Here is a 21,153-nt window from a genome sequence, read left to right as displayed (position 1 = left end):
TTCGACCAAGCCAGTGCACTGGCCAAAACTAATTTTTTCAAGTGCCATGAATTCCGACGAGAGCGGAGGGGATGAACTAGTGTTCCTAGACGTGTTTTCCGGCGAGGGGAGGGGCGGCCACCACTCCTCAGCCTCATGTAGCTTTGCCACTGCTACGTGTACAAACTAAAAATCCATAAGGAAATCAACACAGTTCAATGCCCATATTATTTGGGTTTGGCTGAAGGCACAAATTAAGATAAGTGTGGAATGTTGGTAAATAACCTTCATTCTTGTCACTCAGTACTACGGTCTGGTAGTATTCCTTTTTACTTAAAAGTGAAAGGTCTTAAGTTCAAATCTCGTGGATGGCGAATTTGATACCAAATTAGGTTGCCCATTGTGCGGCTTAACCGAACTCTTCCTCCCCTTAATGTAAAAATATATCAATGTACTAAAAAAAAAAACTTTCATTCTTGGTGGCCCGTTAATTAACGGGTTGGCCTGGACTACTTACTAATCTAGTCCTACGTTTTGGTCGTGCTGATACTAAATTAAATGAGACTAAATGGGACTCGTGTGGACTAGAGGCCTCGCTAGAAGTTCTTAGTGAGACCCTCCCTAAACCATGAGACTTGTTATGACCCTCTGATTCTCTGCTCCGCTTTGCTATTTCCACCTCGTGCTTAGCCCTTCCCATCTTAGATTTCTTGCCGTTCAGAAAAACCCCAAAACCAACTTCTAGTCATTTTAAAAACTAGCTTCTCAAGGGAAAGAGAGTCGATGTGTGGTCAAGTGTGGTGTGGTATGGGTGAGGTCAAAGTCGAGACTCAATGGATGAATTAGCCATTAAGGGAAAAGAAGAGGTTGTGTTGGGCAAAGCAGAGGAGAAAACGAAGGTCGAGAGAGTCGAGACTGAAGTGAAGCTAAAGAGGTGTCGAGTGAGATAGAGATGGTATCAAATCAATGGTTGAGATTAAATCTCAACCGATTCAGCGACTTTAATAATTTTTAATTTTAGAGAGTTTTAACGAAACACTTATATTACTATTCACTTTTAACGAAAAACCATATTTTTACCTTTCCTTGTACTATTCACTACACCTTGAATTGTCATTTTTCATTAAAACTAAAGTTTTTTTGGATTTTTTTTGTTAGTTTTCCTTTAATTTTATATATTATTTATAATTAAATATATATATATATATTAATATTTATACCAGTTCGGTACAATATTACCGAACAAACACGAATTCTATACTCATTTCCGTACCAAAAGTTTCGTTATTGGTTTGTTTTAGGGTACCGAATAGTTCAGTGTATTCGCTTCGGTATATATTCGGTTTGGTTTTGGTAATTAACATGTTAACACGAAAACGACAAACACAATCGAATTGTGATTCTCGAATGAGAAAAGAGAAAAAGGAAAAAGAAGAAAAAAGAAAAGGAGATATGAGGAAGAACAAAGTGTAATATTTGGGCCGGTAGTCGGGTTAACAAGGTTTAACTCAGAAACTGAAGTGAATTAGGGCTAAATGACTTAGGAATCCGTTTTCAATCGCTGCTTTGATACGCATCACCCTCATCCTCCTCGACACCTTTAAATCCCACAGCGTACAGGAACTTGTTGCTTGCGATCGCCATTGAAATCCAAAGGACTCATCAGGTAATCGTAATTGCGATTTGGGGTCGCAGAAAGATTTGATTTTTGCCCAAACCGATGGAAACCATCAAAGAAATTGATTTCGGATATAATTTTCGTAATTTGTTAATTTAATTTGTCAATTTTTTAATTTTTGTTGAAGAGGGTTTGTTAGTTTGTAGTTTTGTTGAAGAGGGTTTGATTTGAATTGAATGGTGAATGTAGTAGTGATAGGGAGGAATGTCGAGGCTCCATGTGGGAGGGAAGGTGGTGGATAAGGTTGATTTGTTGAGGACTAAGAGCTTGCTGTGGCGATTCGATGTCTGGCCTTTCGCTATCCTTTACGCTCTCTGGCTTACTACCATTGTGCCCAGCATTGACATTGTGGATTCCGGGATTGTTTTCGGTACCCTCGTAGCGCTTCACATTCTCGTTTGGCTTTTTACTGTTTGGTCCGTCGATTTCAAATGCTTTGTACATTATAGCAAGGTATGTATATACTTTTCATGTACGCATCTCAATCCGTGTATGTATACTACTCATCTATGTGTGTGTGCTTTACCGTACAACTATATAGTTGCTCCATTGGATAGTGTAGGTTGTTGGTTTGGCATGAAACAACCACTCTGTTGCGTGTATACGAAAATTGCCACTCTCCTTAGAGTGGGTGTCTCATGCTGCCGCTTCTCATGTGTGTTTAAAATATGTCGTATATATATGTATTTATATACAAGTATATAGCGACGCTCTATTCTGAGTGAGGATTTGGCATGTCAGTGAGGACCGTATACATAATCATCAACAATTTTGATGGCGATAGGAGAGAGTCTGGAAAGAAAGCTTTTTTCTGGGCCTCAATAATAGAGACTAGCAAAATAGCATTACTCTTTAATATATATGTATATCCTAACTGGTATGGGAAGACATGAATTGGAACCTAACTTGATGGCATTCTTTTGATGATTTGTTGTAATTGGTGATTCTTTTGGTCTTCAGGTAAATGATATTCACCAGGCAGGTGCATGCAAAATAACGCCAGCAAAATTTTCTGGTTCTAAAGAAATAGTATCACTTCGTTTCCGTAAGCTTGTAAGTCAATTATACAGTTGAATACTTCAACTATGCATTCTTTTAATTTCATCATAGATATTCAATTGATAATATTGTTCTACGGTTCCTGGTTACTAAGAACTATCTCTATTATTAATTACTTTTCCCCACTATGGGAGCTAGCCCTTGATTTGTCTGGTGATGTAATGCATGAAATTTTCAGGGAGGCTCCTCATCCTCAGTGGATGTTGAAGAGATTTACTTTGACTTCAGAAAGCAACGTTATATCTTTTCAAAAGAGAACGATAACTTTTGCAAGCTTCCTTACCCTACCAAGGAATCATTCGGTTACTATTTAAAAAGTACTGGCCATGGCTCTGAAGCTAAAGTTGTTGCTGCTACTGAAAAATGGGGACGGAATGCGTTAGTTACCTTTCTTATTTCCCCTTTTCCTTCTTGAAAACGTATTTGTTGAATCATCATCTTTGTTTTGATTTTTCTTGCTCATACTTTGGAATGCAGTAATGTTAGTCTTGACCATCCCTTATCCAATTTTTATAACATTAGCAAAAATAGTGCTGGGAAACATTGTTGTCTGTTTCATTCTAACCTGTCAATGTGCATGCTTGCAAACATAAGGAAACCTCATTTGGTTCCCTGTAAATTGAACTAAGTTATATATTTAAGAACTCAAATTCCATGACTGTTTCAAATACTTAAAATGTTTTGACAAAAATTATGTGATGAGCGTATGATAAAGCATGGTCCGTTGAGATGATTCTTACTGCCCCTGATAAGTTAGATGGAATGGTCTCAGCAATTTTCAGAAAAAAACTTAAATGTTCAGTATTTGAAATCTAAGTCTAGAATGATAAAATTTGACTTAAGGGTAAGGGTTTTTGAAGCTTTACAGCTGAGGAGGAGGTGGTGCTGCGGGATAGGCTCCTTCCTGGATGTATTCTTTGGCCCACTTTTAGATAGAATAGCTGCTATTGTTTAGGAATGATTCTGTTATTGTCATTTTTTCCCATTTTTTCCCATTTTTTCCTTAGTGGAGCATGCAGTACATGAGCATGATCCGGTTAATTTATCATTTTTAACTGGTCCTTGTTGTACACTTTTCTTGGTTTTGCAGATTTGAATATCCACAGCCTACATTCCAGAAATTAATGAAAGAAAATTGCATGGAGCCCTTCTTTGTCTTCCAGGTTCTCTCTCTCTCTCCCCCCCTCTCTCTCCCTCTCTCTCTCTCTCTCTCTCTCCAATGTGAGAGTTCCTTTTCGTGCATGCTCCCTTTCCTTAACTACATTCTTTTGTGCTCCCTGCGTGTAGGTTTTCTGTGTGGGTCTCTGGTGTTTGGATGAATATTGGTATTATAGTTTGTTCACGCTTTTTATGCTGTTTATGTTTGAGTCAACAATGGCTAAGAGTCAGTTAAAGACTCTTACTGAGCTAAGACGTGTCAGAGTGGATAACCAGACCCTCATGGTGCATCGCTGTGGAAAGTACGTTGTCTACGCGGCAATTATTTATTTGTCATAATATTTAAGCTGTTTATGCTTTATGCATTGACTGCTGTAAATTTTAGGTGGATAAAGCTTGCTGGAACTGATCTTTTGCCCGGAGATGTTGTTTCTATTGGGCGAGCTACTGGTCCAAATGGAGAAGATAGGGCTGTGCCAGCAGATATGCTTCTATTAGCTGGAAACGCTATTGTCAACGAAGCTATTCTCACAGGCGAGTCTACTCCCCAGTGGAAGGTGTTCACCTCTTGTCAACTTATAAAGTGTTAAATGTCTGTCATTGCAGCACTTTGGTTTCTTAATTTATGCATGTGCACACACGCATATATTTATGCATCTCAATGTGTATAAATTCTTCGTGGCGGTGATTGCTTGGCTAAATTGCTTTGGTATAGTTTTCTCGTTTTATTTAATATTACTCTTAGTCTTATCTTTGTCTACACTTTCTCCTTTTTCCTTGAGGCTTGATGCAGTTACAAAAGCTTAATGTTCTTGTATAAATTTGAAGATGTAGGGTTGATTCAAAGTTTGTGAGGATAATTAGGGTGTGGGTTGATGAATCATTCTTGGCATGAGTTGGACAAGGAAATTAGAACTAAGAGCCTAAGACTGCAAATAGAAGTAAAGGTAGGTGAATTGAGAGGCAGAGGAAGAAAGAAGAAGAGGGACAATATTAGGAAGTCACGACTCATGGTAAACTGGTCCTGAACTGAATGAAACTTCATTCACTGTCTGAAAATAATGGGTTTTAAGTTCACTGTGATCTTAAACCCTATATTTGATGAAATTTGGTTTAGGAAAGTTTGGAGATTCTGTGCGCTGGAACGGGATACAGTTTTGTAAGAAAGGGTAGTAATCAGGACTTTCTGTCTGTAAAATCTGGATATAGGATTTATAGGTAGCAGCAAAGTTTGTAATTTTTATGATTACTTTGGTGGTCATTGTGAGGTTGTGACGAATCGTCCCACGTAGGAAAGTTAAGAAACATTGCAAGGGTTTATAAGGAGTTGGGGTACTTACCCATTGCCAATTGGTTTTGGGGTGGAACCTCAACTTTTTTTGCAGCATTTAATGATCTATGTCCTTTTTTACCCAATCCTTCTTGGATAATATGGAAAGCTGCAGTACCTTGTAAGGTACAAGGTCTTGCTGGGGTAATTTCTCATATGTAGGGATGAGTACTATCCAACCCAAGGAAACCTAATACATGTCTGTTATCCTCTCGTGTATTTTATCTACAAAAGGTAGCATAAAATATTGATAATTTATATCCATTTTCCTGTTGCATTTAGAAAATGGGGCTATTCTTCAGGCAAGCGTGCATCGGCACTTATGGCTTATTGTGGAGACTGTTATTTGATGAAACGTTGTAGCTTTGCTGGAGCAATATAAGTATAGGATTATTTTCAGGTATCAATCATGGCCCGAGGAACTGAGGAGAAATTATCAACTAAGCGAGATAAAAGTCATGTCTTATTTGGTGGGACTAAGATATTGCAGCATACTCCGGATAAGGTAGTTTATGTTAAAAATATGTTTAAGCCAGCCAACAAACTTTATCATTAATGTTTTCTTATTGAATATCATTAATGTTTCATAATCTCATGGGTTCTGTATTTATGCTTTCCTTATTTCAATGGAGTCAGGGCTTTCCTTTAAAAACCCCTGATGGTGGCTGTGGCTGTTGTTCTGAGAACTGGGTTTGAAACAAGTCAGGGGAAACTTATGCGTACAATTTTGTTTTCTACAGAGAGGGTATTTTTGCAATGACTACTCAACTCTATATACATTACTGTTTACTTCACTTTTACTTTATATAGTGTATTTACATACGATTTACTGTAGGTGACAGCTAACAGCTGGGAAAGTGGGTTGTTCATTTTGTTCTTGGTCATATTTGCAGTGATAGCTGCTGGTTATGTACTAAAGAAGGTAAAAGTGGTCCCTTAATAGGTAGATGTGAGGCTTGATGCTTGTGTAGTGTTATTTTCTGACAACCAATACGTCTATGATGTAGGGGCTTGAGGATCCCACTAGGAGCAAGTACAAGCTTTTCCTTAGTTGTTCACTCATTATTACTTCTGTGATTCCTCCTGAGCTGCCAATGGAATTATCTATAGCTGTTAATACATCTCTGATTGCTCTTGCACGCCGTGGAATATTTTGCACCGAACCTTTCCGAATTCCTTTTGCTGGAAAGGTATGTTGCGACTGCATAATAATGTCTTCCTTTTTTTTAATTTCTCTTTCACTTGTTTAAAGGATGCTCTTTTGACTATACCGCTGTAATCTTTTTCTTGGTTTGTAACTGATGTATCTAGTTATAAAGATGAAAAGCACAACAAAAAAATACCATCCACGAAGCTATCTAGCTATCTGATCTACAACTAATAAAGATGATCTTATATTATAATGAAACTTTATAAAGTAATAGTTTATAACACAGAACTCTCCAGTCATTGAAAGTATTGCAAAATGAACTATCCATCAGCTCTGAAGAGAATACTGACGCCCAAAGTGAGCAACCTCCTCATCCCATTCATTTCCAACTGCACCACCCTGAAAATTGTGAGACCAGCACCGGGCCCCACTTTATCCCTCCAATGAATTTGTAACTCTCATACAATAAGGCATTGCATGAAAATTACCCAGCTCACGTTGTTCTCTCCCTGAACAGTTTGCCCCAGGGTCAAAACAATGGGACAATGAAGCAGCAGTTTTTACACATCTAACACCATAAGACTGGATAGAGTTTCTTTATTCATGATGAATTCATTTCTCTAGTGTGCTAGACGACAAATACAAGTTTTGACTGCTTAGCCTGCATCATTCTGACATCTTCCTCCTTTTCAAGCAGAAAATGTGTTCTAGAGATTTACATAATGTGATACTATCCTTAAAATTAGTAGAGGCATCAACCATACTTTACTCTTCGGTTACACATCAACCATACTTATTCGATACTTGTACCTGACTTTTACTACCTTATTTTCACTGTTTGTTTGTACTGACGAAGCTGTTGCCCAATATGACGTACCGTACCATACAGTCTAATTGTGCTGTACAAAGTATATTTTGATACATTTATTTACTGTTTTCCGTGCAGGTTGATATCTGCTGTTTTGACAAAACTGGAACACTTACATCAGATGACATGGTAGTCCATCTTAATTTAGTATATGCTGCTCATTAAATTGCCTTGGATTTATACAAAATTTATTGCTTTTCTCTTGCTCTTCTCCAGGAGTTTTGCGGAGTTGTTGGGTCGACTAGCAGTACAGATTTAGAAGCTGAAACAAGTAACTTGCCTGTGCGCACAGCAGAGATCTTGGCTTCTTGCCATGCCTTGGTGTTTGTGGATAATAAGCTGGTATGCTAGTGTTATCATCCAAACAAGCAGTCTGTTTTAGGTTGTATTCTGTTTTATGTAGCATGTCGGATGCAGTATGATTGTTGATGATGCGAGCTCTTTTAGTATTTGATTACTTGTATTGTTAAAGGCATGCTAATCACAAAGGTAAAATTACAAAAAAAAAGGAAAAACTCTACCTATCTATAACCGCTGGATATCTTCTCCTTTGTAATCATAATGAAATGTTTGCTCCTGGGATTGCAAAAAATATAGGAACTTCAGAAATCAATCATTTTTGCAGTTTGTTAATGACTGGTCAGAAAAAGTATGTCTTATGTTTTTTCTATTGTTCAGGATTCTTGGTCTGTTATGGATATCCTGCATCCGTTTCCCTAATTCTGTTTGTTTATTTTAATTGAAGTCTGTTTCTTATAATAAAATTGATTTTTTTTTTTTTTTTTTTTTTTTTTGCTATAAAGCCTTTCCTAGATTTTCTTCTCTACTGAATCAGTTAGTTTTTTTATGTGAACAAAAAGGAAGGATAAAAGGGATCTAGGCTCTTCCTTTTGTGTTTTGGGTTTGTGTTTCTGGAGTTATCCAAAAAATCTAGTGAACATTTTTCTTTTTGGAATTTTGTCTATTTTTGTTTTGCTAACTGCATCATCCAGTCTGAATTTAATTTCTTGAAAGTGCCTTCTTTATTTAACTGGATTTTCTAACTTTCAAGTCAGTCAAGATCAATTTATCATGCTTGTTAGAAAATTAATGGCTGCATTTACTGAAAGATGAAACAAGAGATATTTCAGTGAAGAGAAATTTTATCCGTAATATTGAATTGGTTCAGGATGGTGTTATGTTTTCCATCAGGATCTGGTGACAGGTGGTATTGTTTTCTCAATTTTGTTTGGAAATTTTTGAGTGATACTGCACAACTCCATGTAGGTTGGTGATCCTCTTGAAAAGGCTGCACTTAAAGGAATAGATTGGACCTTCAAATCTGATGAGAAGGCCATGCCAAAAAAGTAAGCTGAAGCTGCAATCTTTTGTCTTTTTGTTTATATCTATATGTCAGCAGTTATATTTGCACTCCTGGATTAATCCAGAATATCCTGTGATTCATTTGATGTCATATATATTTTTCAACGTTTTTTCTCATATTTTCCCATAGGCTGGTTGTTAAACGGTCATCCTTGACTCCGTTGATTGAATAGTTGAATTCAATGGGAATGATAATGTTTTAAATAGACTGAAAGCGAGCTAATCCTTTAGAAAATTGTTTAACCAAAGAAAACCTTCAGCAGGACATTGATTAAAGTACAATCCAGGATCCATCTTGATATGAATTTGCCATTTATATGGTATTTTTAGTAGAATGTCCAACCCAATCGTTAATCCTTAAGCCAGTTAGTTTCTTAGGGAAACTTTGTTATCGTCATTTGCCCTAATTTTTTTAGTCAATTTTTTTTGTACAAAAGAACATCAAACTCTGTTTATCCTTAAGCCAGGTACAGTATGAGAGGTTGTGGAGAAATTAGATTTACCAGGTTGGTCTAGTGAAAACTCAGTCTGCGATGTGCTAAGATATACAACAACAACAAAGCTTTATCCCACTAAGTGGGGTCAGCTGTATGATCCTAGAATGCCACTGTGCTCGGTTTTGCGCCAAGTCATCCATTAGCTCAGCTGTATGAATCCTGGAATGCCACTGCACTCGGCTGTAAGATATAAATTTGATACTTCAAAAAATGAAAAATGGGCCGACATATTAGTTTCTTATTAATAGATGATCAATAATTTGTTAATCTGAAGTTCGATTATGTTACTGTTCATTCTTCTTTTCTGAGGCAGTCATTCCTCCTCTGTCAATATGTATGAGTGATAATTCTTTTTACATCGTACTTATTGTACTCTTCACTAAACTCAGGGGAAGTGGTCAGGCTGTGCTGATTGTTCAGAGACATCACTTTGCTTCCTACTTGAAAAGAATGGCAGTTGTAGTGCGCATTGAAGATAATTTTTTAGCTTTTGTGAAGGTTTGTCAGTCATTCATCAGTACTGCAGTGCAATTTATGATACCTGACTACCATACGCATCAATCTTGTAACTTCCACAATCAATTGTATGAAGAAATTGTATCATTTTTATTCTTGTCATATCTTGTTATGTCTACTCTTAAAGTCAGATGTGATTTGGATTTCTGCACTTGTAGAGCTCAATACATGTTATTTGACACAGAAGAGGAGACAAATATGTTGGTGTTAAAGTGTAGGGAATAGGGGGAAAGTAGTAACTGATATTTATTGTCTTCTAGCTTTAAGCTTGTGGCTGAAACTATTTTGGGAAGCAATTTCAATCTGGGTAATCCCAAATTTTTTGATTATCAAGTGAAATAATACGGGCTTTGAGTGTGGGAAGAAGGCTAAGGTTCTTTTGGGGTTGCAGTTGTCTGCAATATAAGTTGTTTTGATGCAGAGTAACAGGGAAACTTTTGAAGATTATGGAGGGGTGTGGGTGGAGGATCTGCTAGGTAAATCTGGGAGCCTCAGTTTAAAATGAGTTTGGTGACTGTTCTTGTTGAATGTGAACTTGGAAAGTAATTTCTTAGGCTCCTTTGGTGGTTTTAGCCTGTCCTTGGTGTTGCTATTTGTCTGTTTGATATATATTTTACAGTCTAGTTTCTTTGAGCCTCCTTCTGGTTCACCGTTTTGTACTATTTCCATTTTTTCCAATTTCAGCGGCTATTTCCTATGTAATACTAATACGATACAATCAAATTACTCCCTTTGCTGTATCTTTGCAGTAGGAAAGATGTTCACTCCAGTATTAATAGCTGTAAACAATGATTTTGTCGTCTTTTCAGGGTGCTCCTGAAACTATTCAGGGTAGACTCACTGAGGTGCCATCATTTTATGTCGAAACTTACAAGAAATTTACTCGACAAGGGTCTCGCGTTCTGGCCCTTGCCTATAAATCTCTTCCTGACATGACAGTAAGGTTTCTGGATTTGTTATTTCTCAGTTACTTTGGATAGCATTTTCTTAATGCATAATGTTTATGTAGCAAGCTTACTCGTTTTTGTTTAGTTTTGAAGGTATCATAGTTTTGAGATCTGTTAGAGAGGTCATGTATGAGGGAGTATCTTTGCATTGAGGACACACGTTAGTGTCGATGATACTCTCTTTTTGTTTTTGTTATTATAGGTCCTGGTGGTTTATGTTAAAAGAAAATAACTTATGTATGCTTGGCATACCATGTCATATGATTAAGTGTTGAAAGGTAGCCACACAACATGGTATTAAATTGGGTTGGATAAGGAAGAGTTTTTGAGCCATTAAGTACAGTACTTAAAACTGTAAAAAATTGTTGCCCATCTTATGGTCCTTTTTCACATGTCTTACTTTTGAGTTTATGTCTTGACTCTTGAAGCTATTAATCATAACTACAGAGTTTTTAGGACACTCTTTTTCTTCCTTAGCCAAAATCCAACTTTTGGATTTGATGCTTTGATCTTCTACAAAATGCATGTTAAATTTCAAGCAAACCTTATTTGGCATATGATCAAGTCAAGAACAGACTAGAATCAGTATTTTCCTTACTTTAGAAATTTAACCTTAATGATGAAATGGTTTAAAATATAGAATTAGTTTTGTAATTTGACGTGCATAATGATCTCAAGTAAAAACATGAATTAAACAAAGCTTGTCTATACTTTTCTACAGTATTGTTACATACATATGTATAATATCTGAGTAACTGAAATTAAATTCAATGACACTTCTTATACTTGAAAGGTTTTGGTCCGAGAAGCAAATAGTGTGTTCCTTCTCTCTCTCTCTCTGAAGAAGTTTTATAGGCTTTGTTTTCTATATTGTATTTGAGGTGTTTTATATCTTTTTATTGCTTGAAGGTTAGTGAAGCCAGAAGCTTGGATAGGGATGTGGTGGAGAGTGGCCTTACCTTTGCTGGTTTTGCGGTGAATTAATCGTTTGTATTAGTGTCTGGTGTAGCTTTTGGTTTCTTCCTGCTTCACGTCACTAAATTCTCGTCGTTTGAATTTCAGGTTTTTAACTGTCCTATTAGAGCAGATTCAGCCACTATTTTATCTGAGCTAAAAGGATCCTCGCATGACTTGGTATGTGGTTTTCCTGACTAAAATAGTCTGTGGTCTATCTGTATAAAGGAATAAACTTGTAACTTGGCCTTAACTACCATCACTTAAGATGCTAGACAAAAAGAAACTATGTTTGTAAACCATTTATTGAGGTGTAGAAATCATTTTCTTGATTTAATAGTTATATTTGGCCATAAACAATTAGAAGCGAGTCTATGGAAATATCATGGATCACGTTTCATTTCATGGAACTATTCCAATGAAGAAATATTGCAGACTGTAAGAGCCTTTGTATGGTGATAGCTGCAGAATTCAGCACTATGGACTTCTAGGTTCTGTGTAGCTATTCTTGAATACTCTCATTTGATTAATTCAAACCACGTTTTACTGTACAAGGGTCATTTTGACCCTTTTACAGAAAACCATTCTGCATATCTTCTTAAGGATTTTTGACCAACTTCTTGCTTTTGGGGTGTTGATTCTTTTGTGATGTCTGTATAAGCACTTTGGACTTCTAGATTGGAGTTTGGTGTAGCCATTCTTAAATACTTTCGTTTGATAAATAGAAATCATGTTTACGATTGAACACTCACGCATATCTTATTTTATTTGATAAACTCAAACCGTGTTTTTGCTGTATAAGGGCCATTATTACCCTTTTATAGAGAACCATTCTTGCATATCTTTGTAAGGATATTTACGAACTGCTTGCTTTTGGATTGTCCTGATTGTTTACAGAATTAGTGTAGTTTGTTTTATTGTCTTTGCCCACGGATCTGTGGTTTGGTGTTCCTTTCCCCCGTATTTTGTTGTCTTCCTTTGTACGGTACAATCAGTCTCATTCAATTTTGTAATGAACAGAGCCGCTGTGTGGGCAGATTTAAAATTTAAGTATATATATTTATTTGGAGTTTTTCTTTTGTTAGGTGATGATTACTGGTGATCAGGCCCTGACAGCTTGCCATGTTGCTAGCCAAGTTCATATTATATCAAAACCAGCATTAATTCTTGGTCCAAAGAGCGGCGGGGAAGGATATGAGTGGATATCCCCTGACGAGACTGAGATGATTCCTTACAAGTAAAGCTGTTCTTGTTAATGGATTCATTTAGTTTGGAACTCTCGATGTTTTGCTTGGCTTTAAAACCTACTAAACTTGATTTGGAGGTTGCTCCCCATTTCGGTTTTTATTTATGTTTTTGTAAATTTTTTTCCTGTCTGCACTCTTTTTGCTGATTCACCTGCGTATTTCTTTTTCCTTCTTTGCTCTGACTGGAATTGTTGAAATTTATTTTAGTGAAAATGAGGTGGAAGCTTTGTCTGAGACTCATGATCTCTGTATTGGTGGCGACTGCTTTGAAATGTTGCAACAAACCTCTGCTGTTATACAAGTCATTCCATACGTCAAGGTGCTTGTTTATAACCAATTGTGAAGCTTATCTTTGAGTAGTGGCTTTATCTTGACGTTGCTGACCAGAGTATCTTATTAGGTTTATGCCAGAGTTGCTCCTGAGCAGAAGGAGCTGATTTTGACTACTTTCAAAACAGTGGGGAGGATAACATTGATGTGTGGAGATGGAACCAATGACGTTGGAGCGTTGAAGCAGGTAATATGTTTTATGGATATTCAACTATTTATTGTGTTGTTTTTTCTCAGCAAGACAACCGACTTATTTGAAATAATAAATCCTTAAGGTTAAGTATTAAAAGTCAGTTATGGACATAATGGCAATTAGTAAGGATAGTAGAATTGGATTAGTTTATTTCAGTCCTATGTTTTGTACTCAAAAGTAATAGGGATTGGATAGAAACCAAACTCATCAGTTTTGTTCTTGTTTTATAATTATTCCCACCAACCCTGAACCCAAGACCAAAGAACTGGGTCCATGAACTCGGGTGTTACTAAAACTATCCTATTCTTATACTCAAAAGTTGCATGTAAATTATCCTATCCTTATAAGAAAAATTAAAGTTATCCTATCCAATCTAGTCTATTCCCTTGACAACAATCCACTTAAAGCCTGGGCACCAGACAAGGCTTCAGGATGTTTTCCTCTGTATTCGCTCCAGAACTATTGGGTTTCCATCAAACTTTGAAGTTAGTTATCATGGCTTCAAGCTACATAAGACTAATTAAAGTTCTGGGGGTAGCAATATGTTTCACTCTTCATAGCGTACTCGCTTACACACGTTGACACTTGCACACAGGGTACTCGCTTACACTCTACAAAATGCAGATTAAAGATGAGTTGTTTCACTTTTTCCCTTAATAGCTTTTTAGATATTTATTAGTACTCTTTTTTGTTATTTTAATATATGGATTTAATATAAGAAAATCAAGTTATGGCTGGAATTGTGTATTTCTTTTTCATAATTAAGCTGTGAAATAATAAAGTATGTGTTTTGTTTCTCGCCTGTCAGGCCCATGTGGGAGTTGCTCTATTGAATGCGGTGCCTCCAACTCAGAGTGGAAAGTCGCCCAGTGAAACATCTAAAGAGCCAAAGAAGTCCAAGTCTGCATTAGATGTTGTAGGTAAATCTACTAGTGTAAATGGAGAAGTCTCTTCAAAGGGAAAAGCCACTGCAAAATTGGATCCCACTAGCAACCCAGCTGGTAACCGGAATCTATCGGCTGCTGAGTTGAAACGACAGAAGCTAGTTTCATTGCAAAAGAGACTAATGGATGAGATGAATGAGGAGGGAGATGGTCGCTCAGCTCCAATTGTAAAGCTTGGAGACGCTTCCATGGCATCACCATTCACGGCAAAGCATGCATCCGTTGCTCCAACCACTGACATAATTCGTCAAGGTCGCAGTACTCTGGTGACTACCCTCCAGATGTTTAAAATACTTGGCCTTAATTGCCTTGCGACAGCTTATGTGTTGAGTGTTATGTATTTGGATGGTGTCAAGCTTGGTGATGTGCAGGCTACAATCAGCGGTGTGTTTACAGCAGCCTTTTTCCTGTTCATCTCACATGCGCGTCCTCTTCCAACTCTTTCAGCTGAACGGCCTCATCCGAATGTCTTTTGCTCCTATGTCTTGCTTTCTCTGTTAGGACAGTTTGCAATCCACATATTTTTCTTGATATCTTCTGTGAACGAAGCTGAGAGATACATGCCGGACGAATGCATTGAACCAGACTCTGCTTTTCATCCCAACCTTGTAAATACAGTCTCGTACATGGTAAGCATGATGCTTCAGGTGGCCACCTTTGCTGTGAACTACATGGGTCATCCGTTCAATCAGAGCGTCACAGAAAACAAGCCATTCTTGTATGCCATCGTGGCTGCTGCTGGTTTCTTCACAGTTATCACTTCTGACCTATTTAGGGACTTGAATGACTGGCTTAGGCTGGTGCCCTTGCCAGTGGGATTGAGAAACAAGTTACTGTTATGGGCGCTTCTCATGTTTGTAAGCTGCTACTCATGGGAGAAATTTTTACGGTGGGCTTTCCCGGGCAAGATTCCAGCATGGAAGAAGCGACAACGCATTGCTGCTTCCAGTCTTGAAAAGAAGAAACAACTGTGAGCGAGTACAAGCTTGATGCCGGGAAAAACCACATTGACATTTTTGGCCAATGGGCCGTGCAGAGTTATATACAGCAGATGGAGTTCTATTACGCCACAGCTCACATGACAGCATGAACCTGGAAGTTCCATCCCCCTCTTTGATAGGAAATTTTGATCAAGGTCAAATTCTAGGAGGATTATTTTTGGGACCTGTGATCTTTAAACAAACTGTATTCCTAATTAGTTGCTTTTACACATTGTTTAACCCTTCATCTCCCTTGTAGTTGAAATTACATGTCAAAAACTATATATCATGTAGCCCGAATTCGATCTGGAATTTCAAAAGCTAGTTCTAATTTATAATTGTTTGTCATTTGATGTCAACTTCAAATAATACTAGGTTTTCATGCTCAAAAAGTGAGGTTTTTAGGTTCCATTTTTGACCTCCATGGAACAAAATCATGCATTTAGTGTTGCATTTTAGAGTTGTTGGAATGTTGTGGGAACTAAATTGTTGTTCAATTTGGTTGGTTGTGTTCCGGGCAGGGCAGCCTTTAATCTCAAAAGTCAGCAATCTTGTTACTTTTATGTTTAGTTATAGGAAACTTTAACGAAAAGCTTCCAGTACTATTCACTTTAACGAAAAATTACATTTTTACACTAAAAAGTTAATTATGGTACTATTCACTTTACCTATTATTTTGTTCTTATTGATAAAATTCAAAGTTTTCAAATCATTTTCATTAGTTTTCCTTTAATTATATTTTGTGCTTTCAAGGTGATTTGCTACCCACCCGTGGGGGAGTGGGCGTATTAGATAATATCCTTTCCATTGGCATAGTTACCACCTTAGGATTGGAACGCCATAGTAGCGATGAATCTATGTCATATAAGTCATTTTATCAATTAGAGGACTTGGAAGAAACGGGAAATTTGGAAAAGTAACCAAAACTTAGAGCCTACATAGAATTATAACCACCCTTTGAAGTTTATAATAATTATAACCAAAAGTTGATATGAAAGTACTAATACACCATTAATGCAACAAATTTTATTCCTTGAAGTCCCTGGATGTCCCCCTCCTTTTATTTATTTTCTTTGAACTACAAGTGTAGTGCGGTATTGTTTATTGTGTCTGCTGAGCACCTTGCCATCTATTTCCTTTTAATCCTAGAATTGATGTGCCATTTGCTTTATTGGTTACCATTTTTATTTTTGATAAGTTGCATAGTGCCTCCAGCAATGGAGATGAGGTCTTGAAGGTAGAAGCTGCTGCTAAGGTTCATTCTCGTTCCCTAGGCAATAAGGTTAGAGTTAACAATAGCTCATCGGTTGAGATCCAACTCCAGTTATTAGCATTTAAGGTGTTCATTGATCTCTTGTTGGTAACCAGCTTTTGGGGAAGGGACGAGCTAGTGCAAAGAGCTATTGGATGTTCTAGGTTTTTCACAGTTAAGAACATGAGGAAGTTTAAAACTTTTCACCCATTAGGGGTATATTAGTACTTTCATATCAAACTTTGGTTATAATTATCATTAACTTAAAAGGGTGGTTATAATTCTATATGAGGTCCATATTATGGTTATTTTTCCAAATTTCCCATTCATGTGGGAATTCTTGGGTCCCAAGCAACAACAGTGATTGTTGATAGTTTTAGGTCCCAGGCAACAACAATGATTCTAGTGTGATTCAAGACAATGGTTGCCGAGGGGGTTAGCTACATGCATATCTGTAAATATAAACGTTTCATACATTGAGGATACATCGATTAAGTGAAAATGTGTGTTTATATGTACCAGATAAATGCTACTAAACGAACCTCACCTATACAATTAAAAAGGAAAAAATTAAACAAAATGTTCAAATTAATACACATGCATGCAACCCCTAATTAATGATCTTTAACAACTGAAACTGCATAAGTCTGCTTATAATTAAGTGTTAATTAAGTGATGATTAGTAGGTGTGTGTGTAACCTCCCATGTTTATGTTATGATGAGGGTTATGTTGTAGTTTTGTCAATCCAATCTGTCCTTGCATCCCATCCCTTGCATACTGATGCCACATCAACTGCTCGCCCATCAACAGCTTCTGCTTCCTCTCCAGGTCTGACATTTGCACGTATGATGGCGGCGGCACTACTAACGATGCAGCAAACGGGTCCACGTGTACACTTGACTTGCTTGGATGATCTAACGATGACGATGATGATGATGATGGTGGTGCAGGCAATGCTAGCATTGCAGGCCGTCCTGCAGACCCTAATGCAACACTGCTTGCACTCCCACTCACTCCGTACCCTGGGCCTGCCATCGTGGCTGATACCTCCGCTTGCTGGTACAATCCGTCCAGCAACAACAAGTCAAAACCTCCTCCGAGGGACGCCTTTTGATTTGACAAGTGGCTTGCCGACTGGACTAACGCGGTTTCCCAATCAGCTTCGTTAGCAAACGCTTCCCATGCCGGTGGACCTGCTGGTGCTTGTTCAGTGGCGCCGTTGAACAAAGCCAATGCCAATTTGTCAGCGTGTTCGTTGCTCGACACAGCGTCTTCTCCCAAGTTCAACAGATCGCCTTCTTCTTGTTGTGGTTTCTTAATTTCCTCTTCCTTTACTGGTTCTATCTCTTTGTTATTGTTTTCCTCAACGAAACCCTCGGGCGGTGGCAGGGCCTTCATTGCATTCATGTCTTCTTCTTCGTCTTCGCCATGATTTGATTCTTCATCTTTGTTTGCCTCATCAATCTTCTGCTGGTCTAGTAGTTCCTTTACCGATCTCTTGCCTTGTGCCAAAGCCGACTTGTCGCGTATGTACTCGTCCATCACCTCCAGCTTCTTGGGTGTAATCCTCTCAACCTCTGGGTACTCTGAGGAGCGTGAAATCCCGATTTGTTTGCACCACCCATAGAGCATGTCCAGCTCATCGAATTGCTTTCCGATGCGACAGAAGATCTCGTACACCTTGGCACAGTCGGGGATCTCCAGCTCCATGAAGCGGTCGATTAAGATGCCCATTATTTCTGTTATGTCATAATATACCTGGAAACTCTCTTTGACTATCGGGTATAAGGCCATTATTACAATTCTATTGTTCTTTGCTACGCCTGTGATTAAAATTCATGCACATAACAAAAACAAAAATGTTAGAAATGCTTAATTAATATATTAATTTTTCTACAAGGAATGTGTAATTCTCTGTGAAAAAAGAAGAAAAAGAAAACAAAAGTACAAAAGACGTAATTCTAGAATAGAGAGTGATTGGCGGGTATCGAATGACAATCTACAGTGTATTCAATAAAGTATCAACAAAAGATGATCAAATGTCAATAATACCAAATATAATGTAGTTTATAAAACATGATACCAAAATAAGATTTCCTCTATATTCTAACCGTGTATGTATTTAATAAGTCGATCATATAATGTGGTGATGATTTTCTTGTAGAAATTATACAATAGAATGAAAGAATTGAATATATCATGCGTACGTGGCCATGCATGCAGGGATGAAATATTTGCATGCACGTCTGTTAGAGTTGGGTGAGGAAAAATAAAATTGATCGAACCTGTTGGGCGACATGCTAAAAAGCGCTCAAGGAGCTGCTGCAAATGCTGCATCCTAGAAAACAACTTGTCGGCTTTCATTTCATGCACCGGCGTCGCTTTCGGACATGATTGCTGGTTGGTAAAATTATTGGCCGCCTCCTGAGGATCTTCGAATTCATCTTCATCAAACCCGAATGCACTACGTTTCCCGCGCCGGCTTTGCATTCGGAACTCAAGCCGTTCGTCGAGATACAATGCATACGTCCGCACAAACGCAGAATAGTCCCACGAATTGGAGCGTGAGGTGTCGCGAAAATCAGACATGTTGAGAAAGCGAGTGCCGCGCCTTGTGGAGAAAAATATTTCTTGTTCGTAAGCAGGGTCGCCTTCGGACAGTAGCCGTTGGACTAACATGAGGGTCTTGAGGGCGACGATCCAGTTTTTGGTCTTGTTTAGGCGCCGGGAGATGGTGTTGATGCAAGCGCTGATGAATTCGCGTGAGTAGCATGTTAAGCTGAGAATTTCTCGTATGTATTTCTCCTCGGTTGGGTATTCTTCATGTCTTGTTGCTTTCACAATTGCTATGTCTAGGTCCGCCAAAGAGGCGCTGCTACCAACTTTGGCGAGGCCTATGCTGGTTTGGTCCTTCACGGCCCCCAAAGCTCTTCTAAATTTGCTTGAAGCCATGAATATTCTATATATTTTTCTATGTATACACACCTAGCAGTAGGTGTCACAAATCAAAAGAACCTTATTTGCAGTATTAAAAAGATCGAGGAAAAGCAAAATTATTTGATAAAAATTAAGAAAAGAAGAGAAGATTGTCCTCTCTTCTCCTCTTTTGTTGTTTGTTTTTTGTTTTCTTTGTTCTTCTCCTTTCTCGGTCCCTATTTCCTCCCTTACTGCTCAAAAGCTAAGTTTTTACGCCTTTCAATGTAACCATGCATTCTTGTGCGATATTGTTGCATCAAAATGTGGAAATTCAATGGCAGTGAAAGAGCCACGTGTCACATGATGATTGCCAGTTTATTGTTACTACTGCTTGAGTTTATAAACATAGTTTTTATTTACCTGTCTTTTGTTGGGGGGTCAAAGGACATTCTTAGCCTGTCATGGCAATTTTACCATTTAAACGGTCTTGGGACCAAGAAATGATTGGTGCGTCAAAGGTGGTGTTGAAAAAGCAGCTGGATCTTCTAAATTTTCTTCTCCTATTTTTCTCTCAATTTCCACAAATATTCTCGATTTACATTCAAAAAATCCCTGGGAACCAAAAAAAAAAAAATTCTCAGTAACGAAAACGATAGGGGCCGAGAGATTCAACGGTGATCAGCTACCTGAAAGAAAAATTGCCTGAAAGTTTGAGGACAGGGATTGAGATCTACTTCAGAACTGTGTTTGGAGATGCGAACCGAGAGATCTAGATCATTCAATTTCAATCATACAACCCCTATTAGCTTATCTCACTGATTCACTTTACAAAAACTCAAAAATTTAAATAGCCTCGATCTCTTTTTTTTTTTTTTTAATGGTCCAAATATCTCGATTCGCAGGCTTCGAGCACTAAAATTTAGAGGGGATCTCATTCCGACCTATAAGGACCATACCCTACCCAATTAAACAGATTCAACGGTTGATTGTTGCTGGTTGAGTTTTGTCAACTAGGGACTGAAATTGTCAAACTCGAAGGTTTTAGTGGATAAGAGTTTCTTGCCTTCTATAAGAAGTACTGATAAACATAAATATTGAGTAGATTTATTTATTCAATCATACACCAACAGTATGATGGGGATCCGGGGGGTCTTTGGCAAAATTTTCCTTTTTCGAATTGATCTACTATGTCCGGAATTTTTCAACTTAAAACGTGGATGAACACAAACTACGACGAGAGACGAAACTGTTGAGAAATTAGTTAATATCTTTAGACCAATTTCAATCTTACGAGGAGTACATGATTATTTATTTAACAAGTTAAAGCCCTACTAAATGGGAAAAATTCGCGGAATCTAGTTCAAAGCTCCTTTGATGCCTTCTTTCAACTTGTGAAGGAGCTTGATAAACTTGGTATAAGCTCTCTCAACTGTGTTCGAATGCAGTGACACTCCTAGGATGAGTACTAACTTGGTATAAGCTCTCTCCAACTTAAAACTAATTCAAATTATCATTTAAATTAACTAGTTATGCAAACTAAATTCTGCACAAATATTCAGCATAAATATAAAGAGTGCGCATATGATGTAGGATTTAACGAGGCAAAACTCATCACTGGGAAAATCATCGGGCTACCAAGCCAGGAAGCACTAGTACATAAAGACTTACAAAAACTCATCAACTAGACACCCATACTAGCTGGCAGCTTTGTCTTCGGGCTTTGCTACTCGATTTTTCTTCAGCCTTCAAGTTGAAGTGGCACGATACTAATGCGGTCGTCAATCACTTTTCC

General features: G+C 37.8%; 2 protein-coding genes across 2 annotated transcripts; one reads left to right on the top strand and one right to left on the bottom strand.

Annotated features, from left to right (window-relative positions):
- Window positions 1-1,404: 1,404 nt before the first annotated feature.
- On the top strand, window positions 1,405-15,540 carry LOC103926554 (probable manganese-transporting ATPase PDR2). Its single transcript, XM_048581593.1, is given in 23 exon segments — window positions 1,405-1,645; window positions 1,804-2,110; window positions 2,618-2,710; window positions 2,895-3,094; window positions 3,807-3,879; window positions 4,004-4,176; window positions 4,260-4,431; window positions 5,605-5,709; window positions 5,841-5,872; window positions 5,874-5,949; window positions 6,040-6,126; window positions 6,212-6,394; window positions 7,301-7,351; window positions 7,439-7,564; window positions 8,489-8,568; window positions 9,471-9,579; window positions 10,407-10,535; window positions 11,454-11,519; window positions 11,607-11,678; window positions 12,584-12,735; window positions 12,953-13,064; window positions 13,146-13,262; window positions 14,077-15,540. Coding segments are annotated over 22 exon segments (3,567 nt in total). The 5' UTR covers window positions 1,405-1,645; window positions 1,804-1,861; the 3' UTR covers window positions 15,187-15,540.
- A 1,345-nt stretch (window positions 15,541-16,885) lies between these two features.
- On the bottom strand, window positions 16,886-19,561 carry LOC103926543 (putative clathrin assembly protein At1g03050). The gene is made up of 2 exons (XM_009335349.3): window positions 18,731-19,561; window positions 16,886-18,268 (listed from the first exon to the last, which is right to left on the bottom strand). Exons 1-2 carry the CDS (start codon window positions 19,395-19,397, stop codon window positions 17,124-17,126), a joined length of 1,812 nt encoding a protein of 603 aa, XP_009333624.2. The 5' UTR covers window positions 19,398-19,561; the 3' UTR covers window positions 16,886-17,123.
- Window positions 19,562-21,153: the final 1,592 nt, after the last annotated feature.

This window comes from the organism of the source record quoted next, unplaced genomic scaffold (assembly GCF_019419815.1).
Source record: "Pyrus x bretschneideri cultivar Hongxiangsu unplaced genomic scaffold, Pyrus_bretschneideri_v1 Contig17, whole genome shotgun sequence".
Classification (NCBI taxonomy): Eukaryota; Viridiplantae; Streptophyta; class Magnoliopsida; order Rosales; family Rosaceae; genus Pyrus; species Pyrus x bretschneideri.
Note: the sequence above shows the minus strand (reverse complement) of the source record. Positions and strands in the feature narration are given on the sequence as shown.